At 35.7% G+C, this 26,923-nt stretch overlaps 6 protein-coding genes across 28 annotated transcripts; 2 read left to right on the top strand and 4 right to left on the bottom strand.

Moving 5' to 3' along the window:
• Positions 1 to 409: 409 nt before the first annotated feature.
• LOC137813054 (Outer arm dynein light chain 1 protein) lies at positions 410 to 9,465 on the bottom strand. 23 transcript variants are annotated; one of them, XR_011081321.2, is made up of 11 exons: positions 8,629 to 9,461; positions 8,277 to 8,534; positions 6,560 to 6,802; positions 6,156 to 6,302; positions 4,578 to 5,935; positions 3,332 to 3,405; positions 2,499 to 2,592; positions 2,295 to 2,420; positions 2,022 to 2,118; positions 1,495 to 1,652; positions 410 to 963 (listed from the first exon to the last, which is right to left on the bottom strand). XR_011081321.2 is itself a non-coding variant. In XM_068615346.2 (11 exons), exons 1-11 carry the CDS (start codon positions 9,067 to 9,069, stop codon positions 724 to 726), a joined length of 3,246 nt encoding a protein of 1,081 aa, XP_068471447.1. In that variant the 5' UTR covers positions 9,070 to 9,465; the 3' UTR covers positions 410 to 723. The 23 variants fall into 23 exon arrangements, 6 of the variants coding, with proteins under 6 accessions (XP_068471447.1, XP_068471449.1, XP_068471445.1 ...); XR_011081323.2 differs by having other exon boundaries at positions 2,499 to 2,580; XR_016518993.1 differs by having other exon boundaries at positions 2,022 to 2,128; positions 3,332 to 3,400.
• A 556-nt stretch (positions 9,466 to 10,021) lies between these two features.
• Positions 10,022 to 13,512, bottom strand: LOC137813055 (uncharacterized). Its single transcript, XM_068615351.2, has 6 exons — positions 13,379 to 13,512; positions 13,154 to 13,285; positions 12,783 to 12,937; positions 11,730 to 11,819; positions 11,307 to 11,465; positions 10,022 to 10,377 (listed from the first exon to the last, which is right to left on the bottom strand). The coding sequence occupies exons 2-6, from the start codon at positions 13,281 to 13,283 to the stop codon at positions 10,303 to 10,305; spliced, it is 609 nt and encodes a 202-aa protein (XP_068471452.2). The 5' UTR covers positions 13,284 to 13,285; positions 13,379 to 13,512; the 3' UTR covers positions 10,022 to 10,302.
• Positions 13,513 to 15,655: 2,143 nt separating this feature from the next.
• Positions 15,656 to 16,614, top strand: LOC137813050 (DUF4228 domain protein). Its single transcript, XM_068615339.2, has 2 exons — positions 15,656 to 16,390; positions 16,471 to 16,614. Exon 1 carries the CDS (start codon positions 15,870 to 15,872, stop codon positions 16,359 to 16,361), a length of 492 nt encoding a protein of 163 aa, XP_068471440.2. The 5' UTR covers positions 15,656 to 15,869; the 3' UTR covers positions 16,362 to 16,390; positions 16,471 to 16,614.
• Positions 16,615 to 17,415: 801 nt separating this feature from the next.
• Positions 17,416 to 18,407, bottom strand: LOC137813049 (uncharacterized protein At3g17950). The gene is made up of 2 exons (XM_068615338.2): positions 18,146 to 18,407; positions 17,416 to 18,038 (listed from the first exon to the last, which is right to left on the bottom strand). Exons 1-2 carry the CDS (start codon positions 18,227 to 18,229, stop codon positions 17,562 to 17,564), a joined length of 561 nt encoding a protein of 186 aa, XP_068471439.2. The 5' UTR covers positions 18,230 to 18,407; the 3' UTR covers positions 17,416 to 17,561.
• Positions 18,408 to 20,183: 1,776 nt separating this feature from the next.
• Positions 20,184 to 21,514, bottom strand: ABCI17 (non-intrinsic ABC protein 3). Its single transcript, XM_068615337.2, has 4 exons — positions 21,375 to 21,514; positions 20,984 to 21,298; positions 20,692 to 20,879; positions 20,184 to 20,624 (listed from the first exon to the last, which is right to left on the bottom strand). Exons 1-4 carry the CDS (start codon positions 21,388 to 21,390, stop codon positions 20,370 to 20,372), a joined length of 774 nt encoding a protein of 257 aa, XP_068471438.1. The 5' UTR covers positions 21,391 to 21,514; the 3' UTR covers positions 20,184 to 20,369.
• A 20-nt stretch (positions 21,515 to 21,534) lies between these two features.
• EBS5 (HCP-like superfamily protein) lies at positions 21,535 to 26,816 on the top strand. The gene is made up of 6 exons (XM_068615336.2): positions 21,535 to 22,786; positions 22,879 to 23,370; positions 23,480 to 23,695; positions 24,757 to 25,080; positions 25,200 to 25,442; positions 26,369 to 26,816. Exons 1-6 carry the CDS (start codon positions 22,265 to 22,267, stop codon positions 26,588 to 26,590), a joined length of 2,019 nt encoding a protein of 672 aa, XP_068471437.2. The 5' UTR covers positions 21,535 to 22,264; the 3' UTR covers positions 26,591 to 26,816.
• The last annotated feature ends 107 nt before the right edge of the window (positions 26,817 to 26,923 follow it).

The following is a 26,923-nucleotide window of genomic DNA, read 5'->3' as shown; positions in this document are numbered from 1 at the left end:
TATTCTACTACAATTCATAAAAGATTTATTATTAATATTTCTAAAATAGTTTAAAACATATTATAGAAAGTTCTTTCCGAAAAGATCAAATTTAAAACTTTCAGGTGAGAACCTGCTGCAGAAGGTGCTGGGTCCCACTTCAACTTAATGCTGTTGAAGTGAATGCTGTTGCAGAAGAAACCCAGTAATATGCAACCGGTGACTCCAAGTCCATCTGGTGGAATGCCTGACAAATTCTGCGGGACTTGAAGACGAAAACGCATTGCAAAAGTTGATCGGTCAGCTGTTGAAGAACAGCTTGCAAACGTTATTCTGTCTTTACTTTTATTTTTGAGCCAAACTTCAGTAGTAAAGGTCAATTTTAGTGGCAAAACTTCTTGCTGTGTAATCATGAGTAGGACATACGATGTTGCAGCAATTTCTTGTATGATTTCCCATGTCAAGTAGCATACCAATGTTGATAGTTATTGATTTTTCATCACTGTTCATAAAAGCGAAGGAGGGGAGGAACAAGACAACAGGATAATAACGTCTAGTGATACTATACAATTCTATACACAGAAAAAGAACAGCCACAGAGTGGACAGAAATCAAAGAATAAGGGGAAGGAAACTATTACAAACTCAACACATAGAGCAAGCAAACTAATTGAAATAAAAAGAATAAGAAAATAAAAAACAAAATGAATGAAATTAATATGAACTAACACAAAGCAAAAATGATTTACGATATGCATCTTACTACCAAAGGTGACCCCGTTTTTTTTTCATGCATTGCCTTCAACAATGACACAAACTTCACTAGGTAATTTCTGGAAAACCACTGAAGCTTCAATTTAAGAGAGCCAGGGGCAGCATTTTCGTGATTGACAGTCTCAAAGTTCATTTGGGTAAATGGATGATGTTCTGCCAGTGGACATGTCAGACTTAAAGTCACACAGCAGCTGCCACCAACCTCAATAACCTGGAAAGAATAACATTAAACAAGCCAAGCAAAAAAAACGACAATAATTGGGGGTTCGAAGAGTAAGCAGGGCCAATATACTAAGTGGGAAGAGATTTAGGAATTAGGCTTAAATATGTTTTTAGTATATAAGAAAATCACTAATTTTGATTTTACTCCAGTAATTATTTTGTTCATTTTTATCTTTGAGTTTTAATTTCTTTGAAAATGTTCTGTCATTGTTTTAGCAATGACGTGATAAGTATTTATAGCATATCAATGACCATTATATGGTGGCATCAAAGATATCTTTCAGAGGATCAAAACTAAGTTTAATCATATTTACAGGGATTAAATATATTTTTATTCTAGAAAATTATTTACGCAGGAAAAAGGATGTTCTTCACATCTTCGATTCCATGGTATTGATATGCATTGCTCACAAGGAGGATTTTGGGATGACATCAAGACAAGAGTTCAAAATCCACTGGTTTAGTTTGTTTCTATTTGTCAGGTACTTCCAAGGTTACTTGGCCCAAAAAGTATACTCACCATCTCTGTAATGTCAGCAATGGAGCTACATGAATCAATTCTGAAATATGGAGACACGGACGCCTCTGTTGAAAAAGAGTACAGCTGCTTAACATCTTCAATGCATAAAAGCACATACCCTCCAATCACAAAGAGTGATCTAGATAGCCATGATTCCTCTGTAAGTTTAAGACTATGGCTTAATATCTGTAAACTATTAATTACTAAAATAAAACATTTTGAAGACATTTTAAAAAGATTTTGTCCATTGAAATTTTTTTCTGAAACCTTCAAGAAGTAATATCACTGAAGTAAAATTGATGGAAACTCCCGTCAAAAGAGGATTTTTACACAATCATCTCATGAAATAATCTTTTGCAGTAAAGCATTTCATATATAGTTTTGAGAAAAAAAAATTATATAATAATAGAGCAAAATATTAATCTCCAAAAAGGTTCATGACAAAAAAATAAATTAACCGCTGTCATTCTCATTAGAATAGAATATAAAGGAAAAAGAATGTATAAAATGACTAGAGAGAAGCTTACCACTTCCGTTTTTACAAAAAACGAGCACCATTGCATACTGATATATGCTCACATTTGAACCACCACATATTTGTTTGTCAAACAACCCAACCTGGACCTGCTCCAAACTGCCATTTAAATTTCCACAATCCGTCTATTATAACAGGAAGAATAGAAAAAAAAATATAATATACTCATAGATCATATACATAGAGCAATTAATAATATCAATACTTGCATAAAGCCATACACCTTTTTAATATGATTGTGTATTTAAGGTAAAAGGTAAATCACCTTCTTATTGAGCATCTATCATTTCCATAACTTGAATCAAGCACATGAATGGTACATAGTAATTCTCTTGATTTCTCAATGCTTCTTGTGACAAAAAGATACGTTTCCCCATTCTCAAAATTTACCCTGATGGCCAAAATAACTATACTTAGAAAGCTGCTGCTTCTCAGGTCAACGTAAGTACACAACACAAGTTTCACTAACCTTAACACCTGAAGTCCCATTCCTACTAGCACCTCACAAACTTCTTCAATCTTGTGGGAACTCAAAACATTCAAAATTGTACCTGGATGGCATACTGAGAGGGTCTTAATAGTAATGTAGGCAACAACCAATGGAGAAAGCTTTATAGATCTATTTTGTTGAATTAATATGCATTTCTTTTTTTTTAAAATAAAGGAAACTTAAAAAGAGTGTTTATTTTTCAAGCTGCAAAACATGAATAAAAATATTGGTAACTTGGTAAGAATGAAATATCATTTTTCACATTCAGAGGAACTAAGAGTTGAGCCTTCTTAAGGGCTCATTTGGTTTAGAATTTTGTAGAATTGATTCCAAAAGAATTAATTTTGAAAGCACTGTTTTAACAAAAAAAATGATTTTTTATTTGAGATTAATTAAAAATTAGCTTAAAAATAGTTTTTGTTTGCATAAGATGAAGTCAAATCATCTTTAGAGATAAAATTAACAAAAGGGACTAACATAAACTTAAAAGAAACAACCAAATAAAGAGAAAAATGATACTGTATTGTGCTAAATTATCAAACGCATATTTAAACTGTACAAAAGTTGAAGTTCCCTGTAGTAGCTGTCATATGAATTTTTACTGATGCCATATTAACTCTGCTCTCAGTCAAACACAAAGTGGTAGTTTAAAAAAAGGAGACAAACATTGTTAACCCCTAGAGCAGAAAAGGAGGTTCATAATTTTACAAACATTATAGACATGGACAGAAGGAGACAAGTGAATCTAATAAAAAAATGAAAGGAACAATTACGTTCCTGTAGCCAACAAAAACAAAAGGCCATGCCCTAACCTGACCCATCAGAAGCAACACTGAGCAGTAGCAAATAGAGCTTCTTATGGCTGCTCAGTAATACTGCAACTTCACTACAAAAGGGGAAAAAATTAAACATGCCATTTCAGGAATGTGCAGAAATTTTAGCATACAAACTGTAATCTGTGCAGAAAAATGAGGAAAGGGATACTTTAAATAATTATCATAGTTCATTTTGGAAAGTATCATATCCTTTCTTTTATCAAAACTTGTACAAAGGGGTGTGACTTTCCCTAATCTAAACCATGTTTTTATCAAAAATTGCCATGTCTCTCCCTGCCTATTCTCTTGCTCATTTCATCATCCGTTTAAAGTTGCATGTCTCCCTCAACTATATCAATATTGCCTCTTCTACACCTTCCTTTGACATTTGTGTAACGCAAAAGGCAAAAGCTCCTTCCTCTGTCATAGTGGTCCAGTCAGCAAAGTGAGTAGTCCAATATTTATTTTAACTTATCAGTAATAAGCCCATTCACTTTTTGGTCCATTCAGCAGCACATACATAACTATAAATTTGATAATTTTTGTGCCATTCCCTTTTTCATCAGCTCATTCAGTGTTCTGCTCCTTAATCTGATATGTTTATATATTATAATTATAACAATACATATAACTATTAACTATTAATCTCCATCTGTTGCAGTCTTGGTCTCTCTGTGTGATTCACAATGTCCGATATTGTGGGTCTGGGTCTTTGTCATTGGTTTGCTACTTTGCTTTCTCATGGAGTTAAAACGTTGAATGTTAAGTGTATTGTGTTCAAGTATATATGTCATTTATATTAGGTGAAGTCTTATGAGATTACAAGAGTCAAGTCTACAAAAGCTCGACAAGTTTACATACAGTTTCAAGTTTGACAACCTTGGTTGAATCTAGTGGTGGGGGGCACGATTTATGCTTAGCCTAGACAAAATGCCTCATTTTCTCTATCTCAGGGGGGCATAAAATATTTATTATAAGAAATGTAAAGGAAGATTATAATTGAATGAAATGGTCAAATGAGCATATCCTACTTTCATTTTGCAGATGAGACAGTTCACACCAAAAAATTAAAACGTAAAAAATAATGATTCTGGACAATAATTGACTAGTGATCCTGACCATAATCATGAAAATAACTAGAGACCCAGGAAAACAAAGCTTAAGACAAAGTTATTTACCATCCATTTGATTCATCCTGACTAATTCACGTAAATGCTGGTGAATTGAATTAATTGATAATTACCTTTCTTTATAGTTTGTCTCCCTCTGAAGGACACAATTACAGCGGATACAATGACTACAGACCTCACTGGCTTCAGAATCAGCAATACTTGTATTGAAATATGTCACTATAAAATCATCAATCTCTTGGGTAGAGTAACTATGCGCAGAAAATTCAGTAAAATCATCAAGGTCCAAGTCTTGCTTTAAATTTGCAGAAATATGTCCCTGACTTATCTTCTCTTGTGTTTGATCAGAAGGATCGCCATCTAAATTCTCTTCTAGTATTGAAATAATTCTCTTCTTCGCTTTTTTTCTGATTTTTCTTTTCTCCAACAAACCAGTGTCTTGACTGGCATGCTGCTTAGAAGTTTGATCAAAGGAGGAACTAGATGAACAAATTCCATTTTCTCTATCAAGAAGATTTCCTTGTCTTGGGTTGCAAAACTTTTCCTTAAGCTGACTTTGAGATAAATGACTGCCAACACCATTCACATAAGTTTTACATTGGAAATTATCAACTTCTGGAACCGATGGCTCAAATTCACTGCAATCAACTTCACTACAGCTTGTGTTACTATCAGAAGATGCTACTGAATAGGAATCTGCCGAAAGCTGCAAAATTTCTTCCACCAGGTGTTGTCGGCGATGAAGAAGGTCTTCTTGAAAATGAGGAGGAGATGGGGGGCAAGCAGATGATGACTGAGACTCAGATACATCATGAATAGTAGTCAATGGTGACATGTTGACATTTTCAGTCATTGTTTGTGCCCCTTCAGTGGTAAGGGTGTCAGCATGAGAACTTCTAGTTTGTGAAAGAGAACTAATAATTCCCTCAAGTGAGGATTTAAGGTGCTCCATATCCACTCCTCCCGAGTCAAGAAGTAAGGCCCCGCTGGCATTACCAAGCAAACCTCTATAGTCAAAGAGTTGTTGCCTATGAAAACTACTAGCACATGTATCTACAAAAGAACTATCAGATTCTAAAATAGTCATGCTACTGTCATCCCCTGAGGCTAGAACAGAGTCTGAAGCGTATCTTGAGACTTCACCAGACTGCTCGTGATTTGTCTTGTTTCTGATGTAAAATCCCTTCTGATGATGCAGTGTAGTGCTGCCTTCTTTCATAGTTTGTACTGATATGTCAGAAGCAATATCCATCCAGTCTCTAAAATCCCTCAACCAATGAATAGAACGCTCTTTCTTCATATGTTCAATTCTATTTATCAAATCTACTATTTCAGCAGAATTGTCAGATAAATCAGGATCCTCTCTGTTTTGAATTTGAATATCATTTGCACAAGAGACAGAGTCTTCGTCAGAACATATGCTAGTGGTCTCTTCTTCATTTCTGATACTGACAAGACGACAGGCCTTTCTCTGCTTGAGAAAACAAGAATAATATGATGTTAGTATCTAATGCTGATCAAAATGAAAAGTATAAGATTTTTCACAATATTATAGGGACATGTACAGATGGAATTGATTCTCAAATTTAATTTTCAAGATATGAGAATAATTAGCAACAAATTCAAGTTGCAAAATAAATAAATATTTTTCGGTGTATACAAATATATATGCAGTTTCACTAATTACATACCCTTCTGATATTGCCACCTTCAACTACAGCCTCATCCTTTGCAGGTACATAAATCCCAAAACTGGCAGGTTGCTTATGCATACTGGCAATAATTATCTGTCTCTTCCAAAAATCACTAGTGTTAATTTCTTTCTCATCTAACTTCAGCTGCTTAACACAAAAGACCAGACGACAGTTTAGAAAGAAGAGAGTAAAAGATCCAAAAAAATAACAAAGGTGAGGATTTACACAGAAAATGCTACAAAGTTCAGAAATTAAATAATCTCTGAAAGTGACATTGAGGTACAATAAAATAAAAAATATGGCACACAACACTGACAAGCACACATATGGACAAACAAATAGACAAAGATGGAGTCTGATAGTTAGATCAGCAGGGTAAAGAAGTAAACAACACGACCTACCCTTTCTGGGAAAGCAAAAAAGCTGAATACATGTGCTCTATACCATCGAGCACAACACAAAGGATTTCCTTCCAACCACAAGCTTTGAAGATATGGAAGGCCTGCAACGAACTCTAGCTCTGAAAAATTGGAAACAATATTGTAGGAAATATCAAGTCCTTCAAGCGACTTCAAATTCTCAATCCCACGCAAAGTAGTTAGAGCATTGTTCCTCAAAACTAGTTTAACAATTTGACAGGAAACCTGCACGGTCCAACAAAATTGTATATAGGTCTCCAGAGAAAATCCCTAAATGAAGGCATACAACTAAAACAGAAAGATATTAATAACTTTTCTACGAACAATTTGCTCTCATTTCATTTAAGGATAGTGTCATTCAATATTTAATCCATATTCCATGAACCAAACAGATCTGCAAGCAAGTAAAGAGGACTAGCTGTTCTTTACAAGTAGTTCACAAAAGTACTGAAATCATTTAGATTTTCACTGTGAAGAGTGTATGAGAGCACAAACAGAAACACGCTCAAAACAAATATAGCACGCCAGTTAATTATGGGAAGTTGGGAGCATGAACTATTTTTAGGGATCCACACTGGCAGTGGCAAGTATGTGGCATTTAAGTGTCTACACACATGTTTCTGCATGGTCTGATCAACGTGAAAATGACACATCCAACATACATGATGGCACTCATGTATTAGCCATGTTCTAGGCCAGCAACCTTGGGGGTGAGGGGAAAGGTTGGAAAATTGCCTTAATTATGGTTATCCGTAGTCCATCTTAGATGTTGCATCTTAGAGATATGATTTAAAAAAACATTATAAAGCTTAGACAGTAAGGTTGCTTTAGGCCCTAAAACTAATTTCTAAGAGAAGATATCCACATTATCAATACTCAAAGTTAGGGCACACTAGTGCTTGGAACATCCAGAATAACCCTTAAATACTGAAAATAGAAATTTTTCAAGCAAACTTGAATAACACACAATTTCAGTAATTTTCCACTCTAGATTGCTCATTGCAAGATCAAAAGGAGCGTAATACTTCCATTTTTCAATCACACAATAAGTGCATGAGTCAGCATGAATTTTGAAAATCTAACCAAATCAACTCCATTTGGGATCTCCTCACTTGAAACCCAAGTTCTCTATTTGGGGCAAAGACATTCCCCTCCCTTAACCTAATAATTGATATCCTTTTAACACCTTACCAAAAAGAAAACCATATCCAAGGGGACTAATACTTTCAATCAAGGTAGCTGAAGAAAAACCATATCACAGCCAAGAAAGGAAGAATAAATTATTGATATTCATGTTCACAGTGTTGAAAATCTCATACTACAATACTCTGTTAAATGTTGACAGCAGAGAGGCAAATTCAAGCCACTAGAATAACAAAAATAGAATTGTTTATCCCGATCGCTTTATTCACAACAATTTCATGAATGGCCCCTTTACCTTTTCAAACGAAAACATCTACAATTGGTAGAACGGAAATTGAAAGATGACTTCAGATTGAGGAAAATAACCCAACAAAAGAAACTCCAGTTTCCCAACAACACCGATACAATGCAGTCAACTAAATCGAAAACTATAATTTTCCAACATGCAATAAGCAGCAAAAAATAATTTCATTCGAGAAAAACTAGGTCCAGTACACACTCTGGATGCAATTGCAAAAGACCAGATAACGAAAAAACAAATATTCTAACCATGTACCTGGGTGAAGGGTGCAAATGTTCTCAAGTGATTGAAACCAAGGTCCAGATGCTTCAATTTGGTACACTTCTGCAAATTATCCACCTTTGCAAACTTGTTCCTGCTAAGGTCAAGAGTTTCAACCGCAGGAAGAAGCTGCAGAGACTCGTCCATGAGAACCAAGCCATTACACGCACATGACACAAACGACAAGCGGTTCCACAGAGGAGAATTCTTCACCTCCTTTAACCTGCTCGCAAACACATGCCGCAGAGCATCCTGAAAACACACACGGACCAATTTCCAACACGCACTGAATAGAGAAGAAAGAAAGCTACTAAAAAAATAACGAGGACTCCAGAGATAGACTCACAGTAGAGTTATGACAAACGATCTTCTCGAGCGTGTGCCTGAGCTCAAGAAGGCCTTTGGCAGCGGAAGTAGACAAGTCACAACCCCTGAGCTCCAGAACCTTCAACCGCCCAAACGGCAAGAACGACAAGGGAGTGGGATCCCTGATGGGATGAGGCAGCACCGAAACGATTTTGAGCGAGGTGAGGAGGCGCAGGATCCGCCGGAGCTGCTCCAGGGCGCGGTGGTCTCCGAGGTCCGACACGTACGCTCTCAGGTAGTCCACCGGAGCGCCGGCGAGGAGGCTCTCGAGCTCGTGCAGCGCCTCCAACCTCGATTGCACGTAGTGCAGACCCGCCGGATTCAGCTTCAACACCGTGGTTCCATCGATGAGAAGACCCGCGTTCTCCTCCACGAACTGCACCAACTTCACAAGGTACCGATCTCCGGTCACAATCGTCATCCTCCACCGATGCCTTCGCCGCACACGAATTTCACACACGAATTAGGGTTTTTAGAGCGAAGCCAGCAACGTTCGCCGACTCCATGGAAAACCAAAACAAACAAAATCGAAAAGAAGAAACAGAGAGATTCGCAGAACAAGTAAATGAAGAACAATATTTAGAAGGAAAATTATGAATACGGTTATGGAAATTCAGAGGATAGACAAAGAGAAAGGTGGTTTGGGATTGGAAGCAATGAGCGAAAGGAAAACGGCCATGAGTACGGATGAAACGTTATAGAGAGAGAGAAGGTGACGTTTTCAATTTTTTTTATTTTATTTTATTTTATTTTTTTCAATGTAGTGTAATCATTTCGTGTTTAGTGATAGGAAGAAGGGCAATTACTCGAGGTGAGTGACTTGTAATGATTGGGTTTGGTGTTTGAATATGGAGAATTTCTCAAAAGGACACGTGGCGTGCATCTAGATGAATGAAGAGAACCCAATGCTTCTCCTGTTTTCTATCATTAATTTATTGCTTTTTTTCTCTTATTAATCAAGTTTCTTATTTTACTCAACCATCAACTTATAACCTCAACATACCAAATCTTATACATAAATATGTGAGCTATTTATAGATAAGATTCTAGAAATAGATAATAGCTCATACTCGTAATATTTTAGTTAATAAATAATCAATGCAAGAAATCATTAAAAAAACATATTATAAAAAAAATACAGAATTTTCTAAGTAATATTTAATTATGTGTGTATATTACAATTTAGTTTTCGCATTAATTAAATAAGTTAATGCTCGTACTTGTATTGATCAACCTTATCAGCATTAGTTTTCTTTTTTTCTGTTTAAAAATAGAACAAGTTCATCCCATCCCTGAACATTTATGTTTATATTTTGGATTAAGAAAGAGAAACAGAGGAAATAAAATAAAATAAGAATTATGAAAATAAAAGCGATATAAAAAACAAAGGAAAAATATATTACTTAGACGAATAAAAGCATCATCATTCTATCCAACACAGTTGCTTCGATCAGGAATTTTTGTGAAGAGAACACTCAAGAATTTTGAGGTCCCTTCCCTTTGTCTGTAAGTAAACTGAAGAAAGCGTAGCTGAAACTTGTGTGAACTAGTTTCTGTTTCCATATAGATTGAAAATTCTGTTTCAAAGAGTTTGGCAAAAATTCAGTGTATATATATACAAACAAGCTACTTCTGTTCACCAGCGCACCACTAGCTAGCGTCTCTTCTCTTCCTCAACTTCTTCAAGCAGTGCCTGTAGCTCTGCTTCTGTTAGGGAGTCCAACCGCTTCTGCAGATTCAACAGGGTCAATATCATTCAGTGTCATGCTATATTCAGAAACAACGTGAAATGTCGCAGACAAAATTTTCAAGCTTTTAGCTTGTTTAATTAAATAGCAGGTGACCTGACAAATTCAATAAACTTGACTCGAAAATGACTATGATATCGTACTAAGAAATGAACTTATAAAGTGAGGTTTACACTCATGTATATACGAAATGTTCTAATCTTTAGTCGATATAGGATTTTCAACAATTTTTTTCACTATACATTCTTTTTCGGGACATCTGAATGTTTCAGACTCTGACTCTCTGAAGCTCATACAAAAGAGGAAAGTATAAGTAATATTTCATCACATTGTGTGAAACGTTTTGAATAATGTTATGCATCCTTACAAGTCATATTTAGTCCTAGACAGTATGAACAGTTCCCCCCACAACAAAAAGATATCATAACCAGTGCAATCTGCAATGTAACATGCTTCAACAAATGTTCTATTCTACACAAAGCATGAAACACTTCATGCAAAGTAATATTTCCTGGTTTGTATCTCTATTGTCTGAAGTTTGGTCATGTCATGTCACTGTAAATATTTTAGGGGACACCGTTTTGTTTACAGCTAGCTCATGTGGTAGCACCAATGTATTGTCATTGCATACTTTTTAAATGCATCCATTTTTACAATTTAAGGACTAATGATCTTTTCTATTTCATTCATACTCTCTTAAAAATAAAAGGGTTATGTTATGATATCATAGAACAAGATATAATGCCTTCAACCAAATTACAAGATGGTTGAAAAGATTAGAAGAAGGTCAAATTTGACAAGGAAATATCATAATTCAATACCCAACATGCACTTCAATTCTTTTGGCCAATCAAAAAGAAAGTATTTCAAATATTTGGCTCAAAAAGCAACCATGTTAAGATTGTTGTACCTCCATTACTTTCCTTTCATAGTCACGTAGTTGTTGTGCATATGTCATTTCCTTGTTTGAAACTCTGAACACATATGTAAAGATCCACCCAACTGTGAGGCCCAAAACCAGCACTAGCTGAACCACATTTCCTGCTTGTAGTGAATCAATTCCAGCAAACTACAAAAATTATTCAAGAACAGTTGCATGAATTAACACTACTGCATAAGTGCCTGTATGTTATCCATTGCATCATGGGCAAAAGCAATTCAAAGAAGGTACACTAACTGTGTTCTTTATTTACAAGGAACCTGAACCATTTGTTAAGAATCTTCAGACTAGATACTTTCTCACTTATGAATTGGAATAAGGTAAGTAAAAAGATGTTGAAGGAATAAAATATTAGAAAAACAAAAGGTGTTGAATAAGCAAAAGGCCAGGTACCTCTAATCCAGTTTTTAAGCCAATGCCAAGTAAAGTAATCCCAAGTCCAATTATTAGGACATCTTTCCTTGTATATCCAAATGGTGTCTTCTGTAACATCCAAAAAAGAATAAGCATCAGGCGTCTCATTTTGTTAACTGCTTGAGATGGCATGGCTGATAATGCAAGTAGAAGATTTCAGAGTGAAGTATAAATCAGACAAATACAACAACTACTCTCCATTTATTGAACCTATTTCCACAACTAAAACACTAAATCCTAATTAATTACCACTTGACTGGTTTTCAGAAGACAACAGCATAAAATATCAAACATAAGGAAGTGAATCCATGAGATTAAACTTTTTTATACTCATAGTTAACATCAAGAGAGAGAATAGTCTAAAGAGAACAGATATACCCATTTCCATCCATCTGGAAATGTGGAAAAGTCTTCCTTCTAGTAGAGGCGCTATTCTTTTATGAGTTGTTATATTAGAAAGTGGACTTTAAATCCAACTCAACCTCATAAAATCAGCTTATAAGGTGAGATTTGCACCAATTTATATATTATAAAATGTATTAATCTCTATGTGGAATCTTCAACATAAACCTCTACTTATTTATATACTATATTTTGAGATTTTTAACACATCTTCTCATGCCAAAAATTGGATATCTTAAGCATGAAATTAGATACTCCCATTTAAGTCATATTTTCCATCACATCTCCTCACGTTTAGAACTGGACATCTTAAGCAAGAAATTAGATATTTGTGTATGGTCTAAAGAAGCTTAATAAAAAGATAACACTGTATGTCCAACAAAACTCATTAAAATAGGGTTTGATGTCATATTAGAAAGTGGAGTTTGGATTAACTAAAAAAAAGAAGCAGAAACCTAGCACATACATTTGGGGTCTGCAACCACTTTTTGTCCTTAACTTCTCAAGATTTCAAATTTCATGGTTAAAATATAAAGCTGACAGCAATCTCCAACCAAATAAAATCTCCATTGGCTAATAGTGTCTAAATATGACAATAATATCATCACATTAGTATTCACCCATACTTACCTCTGTCTCTTTAGAGGGTTCATCCGTACTTCCACTAGGGTTGGAAGAACTTTTACTTCTAGGGACAGAGAATCTCACTTTCTTTGGCAACTTGCAATGAAATCTATTTTCTGATAAAGCAAAACTCCTCTTTTGATTAAAGCACTGGGGAATCACTGTTCCAGAATAGTTAGCAGGAAGAGAAGAAGAGTATGACAGGAAATGAAACCAAATTTAATTAACGAAGCAAAGAAAGTAAATTGACAGAACAGCACACTAAAATTGCAGCATGCCACATTAAAAAAGAATTGCAATTTTCAGGGAAGAAAAGAAGCATCGCCAATGCAATGAAGCGAACACAAATCACAGAAGTAGTTGAGTAATGAACGGACCTCTGTTAAAAAGTGCACAAGATTTAACTCCCGGATGGAAGAATGGCAAAGCAGAATTACCCACATGGAAAATTGCAAACTTTTGGAATAAAGAGTTGCAATTTGCACTTGCATATGGAACATAAGCCATCCCTGAAGAGAAGAGGAATCAGCTAACGCAGCAAGTAGCAAGCTTTGAAAACAGAAAAGCAAAGGAAGTGATAAGTACAAACATGAAACATTTACCTGTGGAAGAAGAAGGAACAGCAGCAGCAGGGACAAGTGGAGAACGTTAACTCATTGGAGATGAGGTTATTCACGTTCAACATCCCAACGTGTCGTTTACTCATTGGTGTGTCCCACTCACCACTTTAAACGCCACAAACTAATATATACCATAAAAGATATTTTAATGCTTTGCCTAATTTTACTCTTCTTTTATTTCACTGAATATAATTTTTAAAATATAAGATACAGTTGTATATATTATATATTTATACATCATATAATAAAAATTTATTTTTATAAATATATTTTTAATAATTTTTTAATAGAAAATTATTTTTTATAACTAGTTCAAAAGAATTTGTTCTTTATTTTTATAGTTATAATATAAATTTATACAATTAAGTTTGAGTTTTTAGAAAATTAATGTATTTCTCTTTAGAATCATTTTAGAATTGTCATAAATCTAACAAATATTTTTTTAATTAAACACTTCACTCATGCGTGTCCTACAAGTACCATACGAGTATCGATGTCTGATACGTGTATCCAAATTGTCAGAAGTCCAACAAATATTTTTTTTAATTTGACATTTCACTAATACGTGTCTTACAAGTGTCATACAATACATCGTGTCCTACAATCTTACAAGTATCATACGAGTGACGATGTCTAATACGTGTGTTAAATAGGGATACACCATTTAAAAGGCGTGTCCAAGTCTGGTAGCATTAGTATAAGGATACTTCCAAACTACAAGTAACTGTAAGAAATTAGTATTACCTCACACAATTAACAACATTAGATGAGTGTATTAATCTAAAAATATTTTGTCGGAGTTAATTAATTAAATATCCCTTTTGTACACCAAAAGTTGGTGCTGTTGAGATAGCAAATACAAAATAGGAGTGTTTATGATTATAGTTGATTTTCTTTTGGTGCAAAGCAAACAGCTGGTCTTAACTGGCCAGAGATCTTTGAAGTTGTATGGGTTGGAGCTGTAATCAATTTGCCTGTGCATGAACATACACTCAGTGCCTATAAAAGTACAAAAAGTATAATTATAAATTTTCTTCTCTGAATCTTTTTGTTTTCCCATTACTTCATTTTTGTAATGCAGTGTCATGTTGCAATCCAATGTAGCAGATAGATACGTTTTGCATTTCATATTATGATCATAAACAAACATTGTGTTGTAGAAGAAATGAAGAAGTAGTTCAACAGTTTGTGAAGTATGTGTGTCTCTGTTGTCGTTGATGTCAACCATATAAGCAACAACCGATATTCCTTCTGTTCGATAGGAAACAAGCAGAAAAGAAAACCCATCAGATAGAACATTCAATGCACATTCAACCCCTATGACAACTAATTATAGGCCAAAGTCCAAAACCAAACTACAATCATTTAGTTGTCCTACTTATCATTCTTCATTTCTTAATTCAGCAACCAAATTTATTAATACTTCTTCTCCCTCTTTTACCTACCTTTTTAAATCAAATTTTATAGCTATGACTTTGGTTTTAGCCAACCACTCTCCCAACATATTTATTACAAGAAAACAAACATCCTTGGAGAAAACTAAGAACCTATCAAACACCAAAGTGGTTGATTTTCTTTCTGCTGTTCTTTAAGATTTGACAAAGTAGACTGTTTATCTAATTAGCTGTGTGTTGGAGTAATTGTGTGGAAAATTTTAGTAGCAGACCACATGAGAACAAGTAGACCCTGTGGGAATATAGTGCAAGCTAGCATTGGATGGTGACTTGATACCAAGAGATTTGACGTTTGCCATCAAATGCATATGCTCTTTTCATATCAACCAAAACAAAGTGCATGTGTAGACATTAGCAGATATCAGGTGAATCCTTTAAAAATGGTATAAAATCAAAGAAATTACGTGGTACCACATCTAATCATTAGTTTGGTAGTGTCCTTGAGTGAGGTTATCTAAATCCCTTGGCCTTTTCTCCATCCCTCCCCATGTGCACTCCAATAAACTACTCTCCAATTCTCTTAACAAATACACCCTAAGAAATACAAAACTAAACAAACTTGAAAAGTTATGTTATGTGCATGATTTTTCCATACATCGACCACAAAAGAGGCCAAATTTGCCAGGTTGGCCTATTTCCTTCATTTGTGGCTTTTCTAACCTTTAAAAAAGATGATCTTTAACACAAGGGGCAAATAGATTATATGCCCATTTCTCTTAATTTCATATCTGCATAAAAACTAAGCCTCTGCCAGATGGGAAACTTAGTTATAAAGATATAACAAGACTTGGGACAAACTTCAGTACCAAAATAATAAAATCAAACTATCCAAATAAAGATATGCTAACTGATTACCCAACTATGGACCTTCAGCCAGAAAACGACAACCAACTATTTTTCTTTCTTTCTTTCTTAACAACCAGACAGCTTCACTGATAAATACAGTGACATTCCCAACATTTCCAAGGTGAAATACCAAATACTACCAATTCTGAAACCCCTCTGTGAGTTTCTCAGAAATGGGCAACGCAGCTTCCTGCACTCCTTCCTTGACAGCAAATGGGGTCTTCAAGGTGTTGTTCTTGGATGGGAGGTTAGAGAGCTACACAAAACCAATGAGAGCTGCAGAACTGATGCTGGAATACCCTGGACACTTTGTTTGTGACTCTACCAACCTCAAAGTGGGACACCGAATTCAAGGGCTTCTAGCTGATGAGGAACTCCAAAGGCGCAAATTTTACTTCCTTCTACCAATGGAGCTGCTCTACTCCGTGCTAACCCATGAAGAAATGAGCTCTCTTAACTACAAAGCATCAAGGCCAACCAAGCATACAAGTTTCAACAACTTGGGAAAGATTTTTCCAGTGTTCACTGAATTTTGCATGTTCCCTTCGGATCTCAAGAGATTAGAAGCTGCTAATCAGGTGGTGAGGGAGCCAGAACCAGTTGAAAGGTACTCCAAACAGAGATCTTGGAGACCAGCACTGGAGACCATTGATGAAACTCCATGAACATGTTCATTTTTCTTCACTTGTGTTGGGTAGAAATTCTTGGACATTTTTTTTTGCAAGCATAGCTTTACTTTAGATATTACAATTAGTCCATATGTGGTTGTTGCAGACCAAAATATCTGAGCTGCGTGGATGCCATGTAAGCTAGATGAAGGAGTTCTTAGGTAGACCCTTTGCTGCAACTTCCTTGGCTTGTTCATTGATCAATTAAAGGAGGAGCTTTCCCTCGAAAAAAGTGGCAAAATTTTGTGAATGTGTAGAAATAGTAGTAGCATCTCTGTAATTTTACTATTCACTTTAGAGATATACCAATAGTGATTCTATATAATCCTTTAAAATGTGAAAACTAAATCATATGAAACTAGGTCTTTTTTTAATACTCACAGTATATAACAATGATATAGAAAGTAAAAAAAAAAAACTATTCTAATCCTTTGTTTTCTAATTATTATTAGTATAATGAATAATTAGATTTTTGGAATTTTTTAACTATGAATTGTAAAATAAATGAAAAAACTAATTTCATTTTGTGTTTTTTTTTCATTTTATTCAGGTTTTTCATTAATTGAAATTAGTTAAGAAAAACGTTAAAATCAATTGGAGTTAACTTTGGAATTTATTTAACAATGAATTTTAATTGAAACAAGAAAACAAATAAAATGGATAAAATAATAATCGTGTCTCTTTCCATTGCAATTATTTAGGGCCAGATTCCAATCCCCACCCTCCTTTTTTACCATTTATTTATTATGAAGCTATTTTTTGTCCACAATTTAGTCTATATTATTTTATTGCATAAATGAACTTTACGAATAATAATATATAACATCGAGCCCCCCTATGTTTATATAATAATAATATTATTAATAAACTAGTTTAAATTTATTTTGCCTATGCATGATTACCATATCATATCACACAATGCTATATAGTCTTTGACAAAAAAAATGCAATGAACTAAAAGTTTTGTTAATTATCATCTATGTTTTAAGTGAATTCATTTTATTTTATTTATTATTTATTTAAACAACTCATCAAAATAGTATTATCCAAATAAAGGTGAAAAGTAAAAGTCTGCATGTAAATCACAGGCATATAAGAATTGTAATAATAGTAACAAACAATCCTAAAAAAATCATTAACCATTTTTCCTTTTTTTTTTCAGTTTATTAAAAAAAGAATCAAAATTCAAACTCAATCTTATCCAGCGCCGCCGCTACAGATCCCGGTGAGCAAAACTGGGAATTTACTGCAAAGACTTCCCGCCGTCGATGCTCCGTCGTCAACGCTCGACGGAGGAAGAACCCTCCCGTCGGAAAACAAAGCCCGGCCGTGGTTCCTCGGCGAATCCATCACCATTCCTTCAAGTTCCGCTGCCGTACCATAAAACGCGCCGTCACCGCAGCGCCGTTCCACCTCGAGAAACTCGCCTAGAGAAGCCGGCCTCGCGTCGCCATCCCTACACAGCCACCACCACTTCCGCCGCCGCTCCGCCGCCACGATGGCCTTCTTCTTCCTAGACTCGGAAGCCCTCTGGGAGCCGTCCACGGTGGCGGCAGCGGCGGAGATGGTTGAATGTGGGTGGCTGTCGGAGGCTCTGAAGGTAATCTCCGGGAAGCTGACACCCATAAGAGTGCCGAGTGTGGTGCTTCTGTCATGGAAGAAGGATCCCGTAGACTGTGAAATCGAAAACCCAGAAAGAAAATGAGATGAATCGGTGGAAAAAATGAAACTTTAGGCAATAGGATAAGTGGGTTTGAATTTGTTGAGGGTGAAAGTGTTACCTCGGTGTCAAGATCAGAGGAGGAAATAGATGAACTGGTGGGTGAAGATGGTGGTGGAAGCAGTTCAGTAGCTGGATCTAGCATTGTTGAGTGTTCCAAAAAGTGTGTTGGAATAGTTACTACAATACAACTTAACACTTCTACTAATCATGAATGCTATGAGGATGCTTCATGCACTTCAAATGCTTCCATTTACCCAAACAATAAATTCAAACTTCTTAACTTAATACCATTTCTTTTTGCTTCAATTCAAATTTTAAATATACAACTCCATTCAATATTTTAATCTAAGAGTTTTGTGGTGAGTCCTTTTTAAGATAAAAAAAAAAAAGTATAACTTTAAGATTACACACTTGATCAAATCCATCAACAAAAGTAACCCTCCACATAAATTTATCCATTTAATGAATATACATATCAATTTACACATTATTTTTAAGAAAATAATGTTTTAATAACTCTTCTTATAGATAGAATTCGTATTCTGATAGATTTAAAAGTAAATATATATAAAATAAAAAATAAATTTATAATTCAAAAATATAAAAAAAAAAACTTAAATTACATCGACTAGAGATTAGAGTCTTTCATTGTATATAAGTGGGTGCAAACCTCAACCTTATGAGCCAGTTTTATGGGGTTGAGTTAGGCTTAAAGTCCACTTTGTAATATGGTATCAGAGTCATTTTTGAACCTATCCTAACGAGTGTTTGTTGGGTTTATCAGGCCACCACCCATAATATGTTATCACATGCACGAGTTTCTATCTATCACTCTCGGCGTGAGGGGTGTGATGGAGATCTCAAATTGTATATAAGTCGGTGCAATCCTCACCTTATTGAGCCGATTTTAGGAGTTAAGTTAGGCTTAAAGTCCACTTCGTATAAAAAATTTGAGTTATCATATATCATTATTTTTATATATTTATAATAATTAAAAAAGGCTAAGTCGTGAAAGTTAAATGTTTTTAAATGACATAGACTTTTTCTTATTTAAATGTAATTGTTTTAAATATTGACCTAGCATTTTTAATAGATAAACGAGACAGGACACTAACTATTTTTTTATCCGTATTGAGGAGATTGATTTATTATTATTATTTTCAGAAAATTCTATTATTATTATTATTATTGATTTTAGCCTAATCTTGATCTATTTCTCAATTAGTACACAACTTACAATACATGGGAGTGAAATAGTATTACCATTGAACTACTATTAATTAAAATTAAATAATATTGATTATTATCGAATAAGTATGATCTTTTTGCAAAATTTATTCCTCGAAAACAAATCGTAATTTTTTTCTTCAAATTTCATCTTAGTAACGATATTAAGGAAAAAACATATAAAAATGAGTTCGAAAGAAATGAGAAACTGACGTGTTTTTTTTAACAGGTTGTTATTTTGATTACAAATTGAATGGGTATATAAAAAAAGAAAAGTTAAAAACTTTGATGGTAATATGTATAAAAATACATAAGTAAATGATGATGAGTAAAATGTATTAATTAATATTAATAAGTTACAAATAATTTGATGGTAATAAGCTTATAACAGAGTAAGGAGAGTTGAATATTAAAGCTGAAACATTGGTGCAATAATTGAAAGTTAATTGGAATATTTGGTTATTGTTGAACAGGCGTGAACCCAAACGACAACACATCTGTCCTTTTGCCATTTTAACCGCAACAAAACTTTCTGCGCAAAATCTGAAAGTAATGAAATGTCCATTCAAAAAATATTTATTAAATTTTTTATAATTCTAACATAATTTTAAAAAAAGAAATACACTAATTTTTAAAAACTTAATTTTATTATATAAATTTTTATTATAATTATAAAAATAAGAAACAATCTTTCTAAATTAACAGTGAAAAACATTTTTTTTTCTAAAAAAATTACAAAAGATAATAAATTTTATAGAATTGTATATTTGTGTTCTACATTTTAAATCTGTATCCATATCCATATTTTCGTATGTCGTATGAATTTTCGTGTCGGTTGATCACACAATTGAGTATATTTACACATCCTATTTGTTGAATATCATATTCAAAAATATCATATTTTAACTAAACCTCCACTACCACAATCCTATGTCAGCCACAATGTCATGAAGCAGTCTTAACATACACAAACAAATAAGAACAGACAAAAAAAAGTTGTAAAAACCAAATAAGTGGAGATAGAATTTGACAACTCTTGCCTTAGGTTGGGACCCCTATGAACTGAGTTCAAGAAACCTTCGTGCCATGGGATGGTTGGCCTCGGAGAGTTTATCAGGCTTCAGAACTTCAACAATTTCACCATCAACAAGCAGACACACCATGTCAGCAATCCTCTGTATTTGTTTGATACTATGAGAGACCATGATCACTGTCATGCCCCTGTTCTTGTTCAGCTTCATCAGGGCATCTTCTATGTTCTCTGTCGATATAGGATCTAACGCACTAGTAGGCTCATCCAACAACAAAACCTACCCCAAATCAAATCAACATTACAAACAGAAAAGCAAACACAAAAAAAAGTTAATTTGATGTCACCTCTGGTGAATTAGCCAAAGTCCTAGCAAGTGCAACCCTTTGAGCTTGACCCACAGAGAGTTCAGCCCCGGACTTGTCCATGAAAGAAGCATCTAAGTCTGCCATTTCCAGCAACTTGCGCACCTCATCATCGCTTAGCTTTTTCCCTCTAAGCCCTGGTCCATACCTCACATTGTCGCCAACTGTGCCTATAGAATAGATACCCTCCACCATCAATACAAGCTTCAATTCAAACACAACCACAAAAAATAAACTTTCTTTGAATTTAGTAAATATTTAGCAGGATTGAGACCTTGAAAGAGGGCAGGGAGTTGAAAGAGCATGCCAACTTTCCGGCGGAGAGAGAGAACGTCGAGATGGGAGATGTCTTGGCCGTCGAGGAAGACGGAGGCGGAGGGCGGTTCCCAGAGGCGGTTTAAGGCTCTCAAGAGCGTTGACTTGCCGCTGCCGCTGGGGCCTATGATCCCAACGGTGACACCCTTTGGGATATCAAGGTTGATGCCTTTGAGGATTGAAACCCCATCGTGGGAAACTCTCGTCAGATTCCTTATCTCGAATTTGAGTTTGGCATTTGCATCCACTTCCAATAAGTGTTCCCTGCAATCATCTGTCAAAGTTTTGAGTCTCAGAGACTGAAATACTACTCAATTGACTTTAAGAAGATTGAATCGTGAGAAGCTTACCTAGGAGAGAAGACATTGGTAGTGAGAAGAGGAGAATGAAGAATGAAAAATGAAGATTTAAGAGTGAAGAAGAAAGAGCCTTCCCCAGAGCTCTGAGATTCTTCTTCCACTAGATGAGCCCTCCCTTGCAATGTGAATCATTCAAAGATTCTTTTCTTACTTTATCTTCCTCTTATTTCAATGTTAAACTATTTACCTTTTCTTTAAAATTATCTTTATTTTAAGTTTGACTTTCTATACCATTTTAACTATGCTTATTCAAGTTACATTTTGAAGTTATTGTCCTGATACTTAAAAGTTTTAGAAATGAAATTATATATTAAAATAAAATTATTGAAACAAATACTTCATTTAAATGGAAAATTCTTTCTACACCCAATCATTTTGATCTGCACCTACACAATTTTAAATTCCCAAAAATACCCTTCATTCCAGAAATAAAAATCCAAATTTGAAAACAATGCATTTTGAAAAAGAAGATTTGGAAGAGATTATTGTATTCTAGAAATAAAAATAAAATCAAAAATCAAAATCTCACCGTATAAAAAAATCTACAATACAAAAATTTTGGTATGGAAAAAAAATCAGGAACATATTCCAGATTTTATATAGCCTACATTTTATCTAAGGAAATTTTCGTTTTTTCATAATGAAATTGGGTGGTACAGGAAGTAATTACCCAATTAAATTGAGACTTTTTGATCGAGGAGGATTTTAGTGAGGTGGGCTAAGCCCAAAAAGGAAGCTGACATGGCAAATTCCTAGTGGAGAAATGTTCATAAAAAACGTGGCAAAGAGAAGTTGAAGATTATAATTGCAAGAATACCCTCTGCATCAGCATTTCTCATTTCAGTCCCAAAAAGTGGTGGGGATTGCAATCGGCAAGAACCATGCCTGGCCCCAAGTGGTTGTTCCTCTCTCTCGCCCTCTCTCTCTCTCTCCTCACTCTCTCTCTCTCCGTCGCCGCACGCCAATTCGTGCTCGTCCTCTCTCAGGAAGACTTCAAGGACGATCCTAGCGCTGAACACGATTCCTCCGCCGAGTGGGACGAGCTCGGCGATGGAGACGCCCACAAATCCGAGGAGGACCTCGACCCTGGCTCATGGCGCCCCATCTTCGAGCCCCCCGCCGGAGATCCCCAGCCTCTATCGGAATCCGACGCTGCCTACTACTCCGCCGTCGACAAACTCATGTCCGGTCACCCCGCCCTCATTGAGGATGGCGCCTCAGAGATTGCTGCCGAGGCCGAGACCGGCCACCCCGCCGCCCAATCGGTTCTAGGGTTTTTGTGGGAAATGGGGCTTCTGAGAGAGCGAAGCAAGGGGAAGGCGTTCTTATACCACCACTTCGCTGCCGAGGGTGGCAACATGCAGTCCAAGATGGCTCTGGCTTATAAGTACACGCGCCAGGACGTGAGTCTTTCTTTTCCCCTTTCTGATCACTGATTCATTTGTCTTTACGATTTCTGTGAGTATTGTGATAAATTGTATCGCCGTTGGTACAGATGTTTGACAAAGCTGTTAATCTGTATGCTGAATTAGCTGAAGTGGCTGTGAATAATTTTCTGATTTCGAAAGATTCCCCTGTGATTGAACCGGTTAGGCTCCACAATGGGGCTGAGGAGAACAAGGAGGCTCTGAGAAAATCAAAGGGGGAAGAGGACGAGGACTTTCAGATACTGGAGTATCAAGCCCAGAAGGGGAATGCTGCCGCCATGTACAAAGTTGGCCTCTTTTACTACTTTGGCCTTAGGGGATTGAGGCGTGATCACTCCAAGGCGCTGTCATGGTTTTCGAAGGCTGTGGAGAAGGGAGAGCCACGATCTATGGAACTTCTTGGAGAGATCTATGCTAGGGGAGCAGGTGTTGAGAGAAACTACACCAAAGCGTTTGAGTGGCTCACGCTTGCTTCCAAGCACCAGCTGTATTCTGCTTATAATGGCATGGGATATTTGTATGTCAAAGGCTATGGAGTTGACCAGAAGAATTACACTAAAGTAGGATTGTGGTTATATTTCCACCTTGTCATTATTTGGCTCCCTTTCTGCGTGTGTGTGTGTTTTTGTGCAGTTATCCTTGACTTATGATATGATTAATGAATCACAGGCAAAGGAGTATTTTGAAAAGGCTGCAGAGAACGAGGAGGTTGGGGGGCACTATAACTTGGGTGTCATGTATCTCAAGGGGATTGGAGTCAAGAGGGACGTTAAGCTGGCTTGTAAGTTCTTCGTGGTGGCTGCTAACAATGGTCAACCAAAGGCGTTCTTCCAGTTGGCTAAGATTTTCCACAATGGTGTTGGGTTCAAGAAGAATATTCACTTGGTAAGTTGATTGATTCTTTGTTTGTGAAAGTGTTGCTAAATCTGATGGATTAATGTATGTGACAGTCTGATGGTAGTATGATCCTCACGTAATTTTAATACAATGTAATATATTTCAGAATATGTAAGAGATATATTTAACTTTGAGTTGTCTAATGTCAGTTTAATCATATCCAATATTGTTTATGATAACTGCAATTTTCTGTTGATGACCTAATTATTTGTTCATCAGTCTGGCAGTCTAAAAATTTGGGCTGACATAATTGTTCTTAAATGTTACTGAATACTGCTTTAATGTGTTTTGATACTTGCACCAGATGAATGAAATTAATCAAAAGGCGGGATTAAAATTTGGGATTGATGATTATCAGAAGAATCAATTATATTATACTGATTTTGTTCTAGATACAAGCCTTTATCTACTTACAATTAGAAGGACAATTACCACTTTAAAAAACATTCCTTACTGTTTCAGTTTTTGTGAGTTAATTAGATGGGGATTACGGTATGTTGGCTAATTTGAAGTATATTATTCTCCAAACTGTAGTATGACAGCTATAAACTAAGAACTCAACGGTCCTGAAAAGAGATAATGAGCGTCTACTTATTCAAAAGGGACATCGACTAGTGATGTTTGAGTGTTTTGAGGATTTTTTTTTCTGTTTAGTGTTCCCGCTCTTCATATTATTGATGGCAGTGATATCTGAATACTTTAGATTTTGTTCTACATAGTTCTTGAAAGTTCTGTGTTGAGTGGTGCATATGGATTACATGACTGATAAGGTACAGGTAGTTTTCATTTTGTTTGGGTTCCCTAATACATCACCTGTTTGTAGCTTTGTGTACCCGCAATGGCTCACACATATATATTTTGGGAAATACCATTTGGGATTGTATGTATAATTTATTTGAATACTGCGGCTATTATTATAGAAACCTAATCTGAGTACTGGCCTTAAATTGAGTTCATGTAATGCTGTATTTTTCATTCCTTAATGACTATTGTATCATCAAAGTCTCTGCCAACGAAGTATGTGCTAACATTCCTTTTTGTTTTTTTAGGCTACTGCACTGTACAAACTCGTTGCTGAGCGGGGCCCATGGAGTTCTTTGTCCAGATGGGCTCTAGAGTCATACTTAAAAGGTGATCTTGGCAAGGCATTTATGTTGTATTCAAGAATGGCTGAGATGGGGTATGAGGTGGCGCAAAGTAATGCTGCTTGGATTCTTGACAAATATGGGGAACGTAGCATGTGCATGGGTGAATCTGGATTTTGCACTGATGCAGAAAGGCATCAGAGAGCACATTCTCTGTGGTGGCAAGCTTCTGAGCAGGGTAATGAACATGCTGCTTTACTCATTGGAGATGCATATTACTATGGTCGGGTATGTGGTTTTGGGATGAATTGACCATGTGCAATGCTGTGAATTCAATTTCAGCCATTTTGCTCTCTTTCCCTGCATTTTTTCACTTTCTTGTGTTTTCCTTCTACACCTCATGTCAGGGTACGGCCAGGGATTATGAGCGAGCTGCTGAAGCTTACATGCATGCCAAGTCACAATCTAATGCACAAGCCATGTTTAATCTTGGATACATGCATGAGCATGGCCAAGGACTTCCATTTGACCTTCATCTAGCAAAACGTTACTATGATGAAGCTCTAGATCATGATCGTGCAGCAAAGTTGCCAGTTACGCTGGCTCTTTCAAGCTTGTGGATTCGTAAGAACTATGATGACAGTTTCATGGTAAGTCTTTTTGGTTTACCTAATAACCCATGCATTAAATGTATTGATATATATTATCTATATTTACTGAAGAAGAATCTTAGTGAATGACCTATCGAGCTGTTTATATTTCATCAACAAAACTTAGCTTTTTTCCTTCTAATGAGTGGCATACAGAGAGAAAATGTATTTATTATAGATTGAATATACTACAGTGACTCGATAGGAATCAGTTGTAACAAACTGACGAAATCAATTACACCTAACTCACAACATACTTCTCTAGTTACTGTTAAAAGTTTTATTTGATACAAAGGAGTTATACACTCAAATTGGACAACGCGAGCTTATTTGGTGTATAATCTCTTAATATTGTGTACTGCATCACTCCACCTCTTTTTTCTTTGTCATTACCCTGTCATTATTGGAATTCAAGTGTGAATTGGAATCCAAAATTTCATAGAAATGGATAAGTTTAGATATATAAGGGAAAAAAACATGAAAACCTATTGTCTCGTATGTATGCTCGTGTCGTGACCCATTAGTGAATATCAAAGTCGATTATTCTTGGTATTCACCTCAAGCGAGTATAATGGAGTTGGTGGTGGTGGATCATGGAATGCGAATGATCTCTTGCAACCTGGCCATGAATCAAGACAGTGTGTAGGAGAGTTTATAATGTGAAGGGACTCATGTTTAAGAGAGTTTTTTGGAGTTGGAATCATACATTGTATAGCAATGAGCAAGTTAAATAATGTATAAAACAAAGATCAAGAAACTTATCACTATAAAGTTTTGGATTGAGTGTGGTGTGTGATTCATAAATGAATATCTACCTGGTGTTCTACGCTCTCAGTGGCCTCAGTGTGTAACTTGCTTTTTCACCTTTTCAACGATATTTCAGATTTCTCACTGTTGGACTGCATTGTGCTTATTGTTTTGATCAGGTCCACGTGATTGATTCATTGCCAGAACTGTATCCTAAATTAGAAGCTTGGGTGGAGAATGTGCTGATGGAGGAGGGAAATGCTACCATTCTGACCCTCTTTGCATGCCTCATAACTGTGCTATATCTCCGGGAGAGGCAACGAAGGCAAGCTGGTGTTGCAGCTGGAGAGGTGGCTCAGCCAAATCACCATAACGACCTTGGTGTACCTGCAGCACTCTAGTTCAGCTTCTCCTTCCCTGTGTCTTTTAGTTATAGGCCGAATTGTACCATAGGGAAACTTATAAGTGCATTGTAGATATTCATTGGTAAGGTAGGGGCACGGCTTTCACACCTTTTCACATAACCCAAAACCCCAAACCCAAAATATGAGACCCCAAGCAACATCCATACGCTTTGTAAGATTTTGTATCTCTTTTATTATCCAAATTACAGAACAATTCCACTAACCAGCCCAGATTTTTTTTTTATCAAAAGCTTTTCTATTAACATTATTACTATTAACATTACAAACATTATTTTTAAAAAAAATATAAGTAATTCTAAATTTTATTTT

The sequence above is a fragment of the Phaseolus vulgaris genome, chromosome 2 (genome assembly GCF_051622355.1).
Source record: "Phaseolus vulgaris cultivar YP4 chromosome 2, ASM5162235v1, whole genome shotgun sequence".
NCBI classification, from domain to species: domain Eukaryota; kingdom Viridiplantae; phylum Streptophyta; class Magnoliopsida; order Fabales; family Fabaceae; genus Phaseolus; species Phaseolus vulgaris.
Note: the sequence above shows the minus strand (reverse complement) of the source record. Positions and strands in the feature narration are given on the sequence as shown.

What these genes read in the sequence shown, in the direction of transcription:
- EBS5 (XM_068615336.2), top strand. Translation starts at nt 22,265, where the DNA reads ATGCCTGGCCCCAAGTGGTTGTTCCTCTCTCTCGCCCTCTCTCTCTCT. An exon ending in TCAAGAAGAATATTCACTTG is followed by an intron (nt 23,696 to 24,756) that starts GTAAGTTGATTG and finishes TTGTTTTTTTAG; the next exon opens with GCTACTGCACTGTACAAACT. An exon ending in ACTATGATGACAGTTTCATG is followed by an intron (nt 25,443 to 26,368) that starts GTAAGTCTTTTT and finishes TGTTTTGATCAG; the next exon opens with GTCCACGTGATTGATTCATT.
- LOC137813050 (XM_068615339.2), top strand. Translation starts at nt 15,870, where the DNA reads ATGGGCAACGCAGCTTCCTGCACTCCTTCCTTGACAGCAAATGGGGTC.
- LOC137813055 (XM_068615351.2), bottom strand. Translation starts at nt 13,283, where the DNA reads ATGGCTTATGTTCCATATGCAAGTGCAAATTGCAACTCTTTATTCCAA. An exon ending in AACCCTCTAAAGAGACAGAG is followed by an intron (nt 11,820 to 12,782) that starts GTAAGTATGGGT and finishes TGGATGTTACAG; the next exon opens with AAGACACCATTTGGATATAC. An exon ending in ATGAAAGGAAAGTAATGGAG is followed by an intron (nt 10,378 to 11,306) that starts GTACAACAATCT and finishes TTGAATCTGCAG; the next exon opens with AAGCGGTTGGACTCCCTAAC.
- ABCI17 (XM_068615337.2), bottom strand. An exon ending in ACTCCCTGCCCTCTTTCAAG is followed by an intron (nt 20,880 to 20,983) that starts GTCTCAATCCTG and finishes TCTATTCTATAG; the next exon opens with GCACAGTTGGCGACAATGTG. An exon ending in CTTTGGCTAATTCACCAGAG is followed by an intron (nt 20,625 to 20,691) that starts GTGACATCAAAT and finishes GATTTGGGGTAG; the next exon opens with GTTTTGTTGTTGGATGAGCC.
- LOC137813054 (XM_068615344.2), bottom strand. Translation starts at nt 9,069, where the DNA reads ATGACGATTGTGACCGGAGATCGGTACCTTGTGAAGTTGGTGCAGTTC. An exon ending in ATGGGACTTCAGGTGTTAAG is followed by an intron (nt 2,421 to 2,498) that starts GTTAGTGAAACT and finishes TTTGGCCATCAG; the next exon opens with GGTAAATTTTGAGAATGGGG. An exon ending in TTTTTGTAAAAACGGAAGTG is followed by an intron (nt 1,653 to 2,021) that starts GTAAGCTTCTCT and finishes TTAAACTTACAG; the next exon opens with AGGAATCATGGCTATCTAGA.
- LOC137813049 (XM_068615338.2), bottom strand. Translation starts at nt 18,229, where the DNA reads ATGCTAGATCCAGCTACTGAACTGCTTCCACCACCATCTTCACCCACC. An exon ending in CCTCTGATCTTGACACCGAG is followed by an intron (nt 18,039 to 18,145) that starts GTAACACTTTCA and finishes TCGATTTCACAG; the next exon opens with TCTACGGGATCCTTCTTCCA.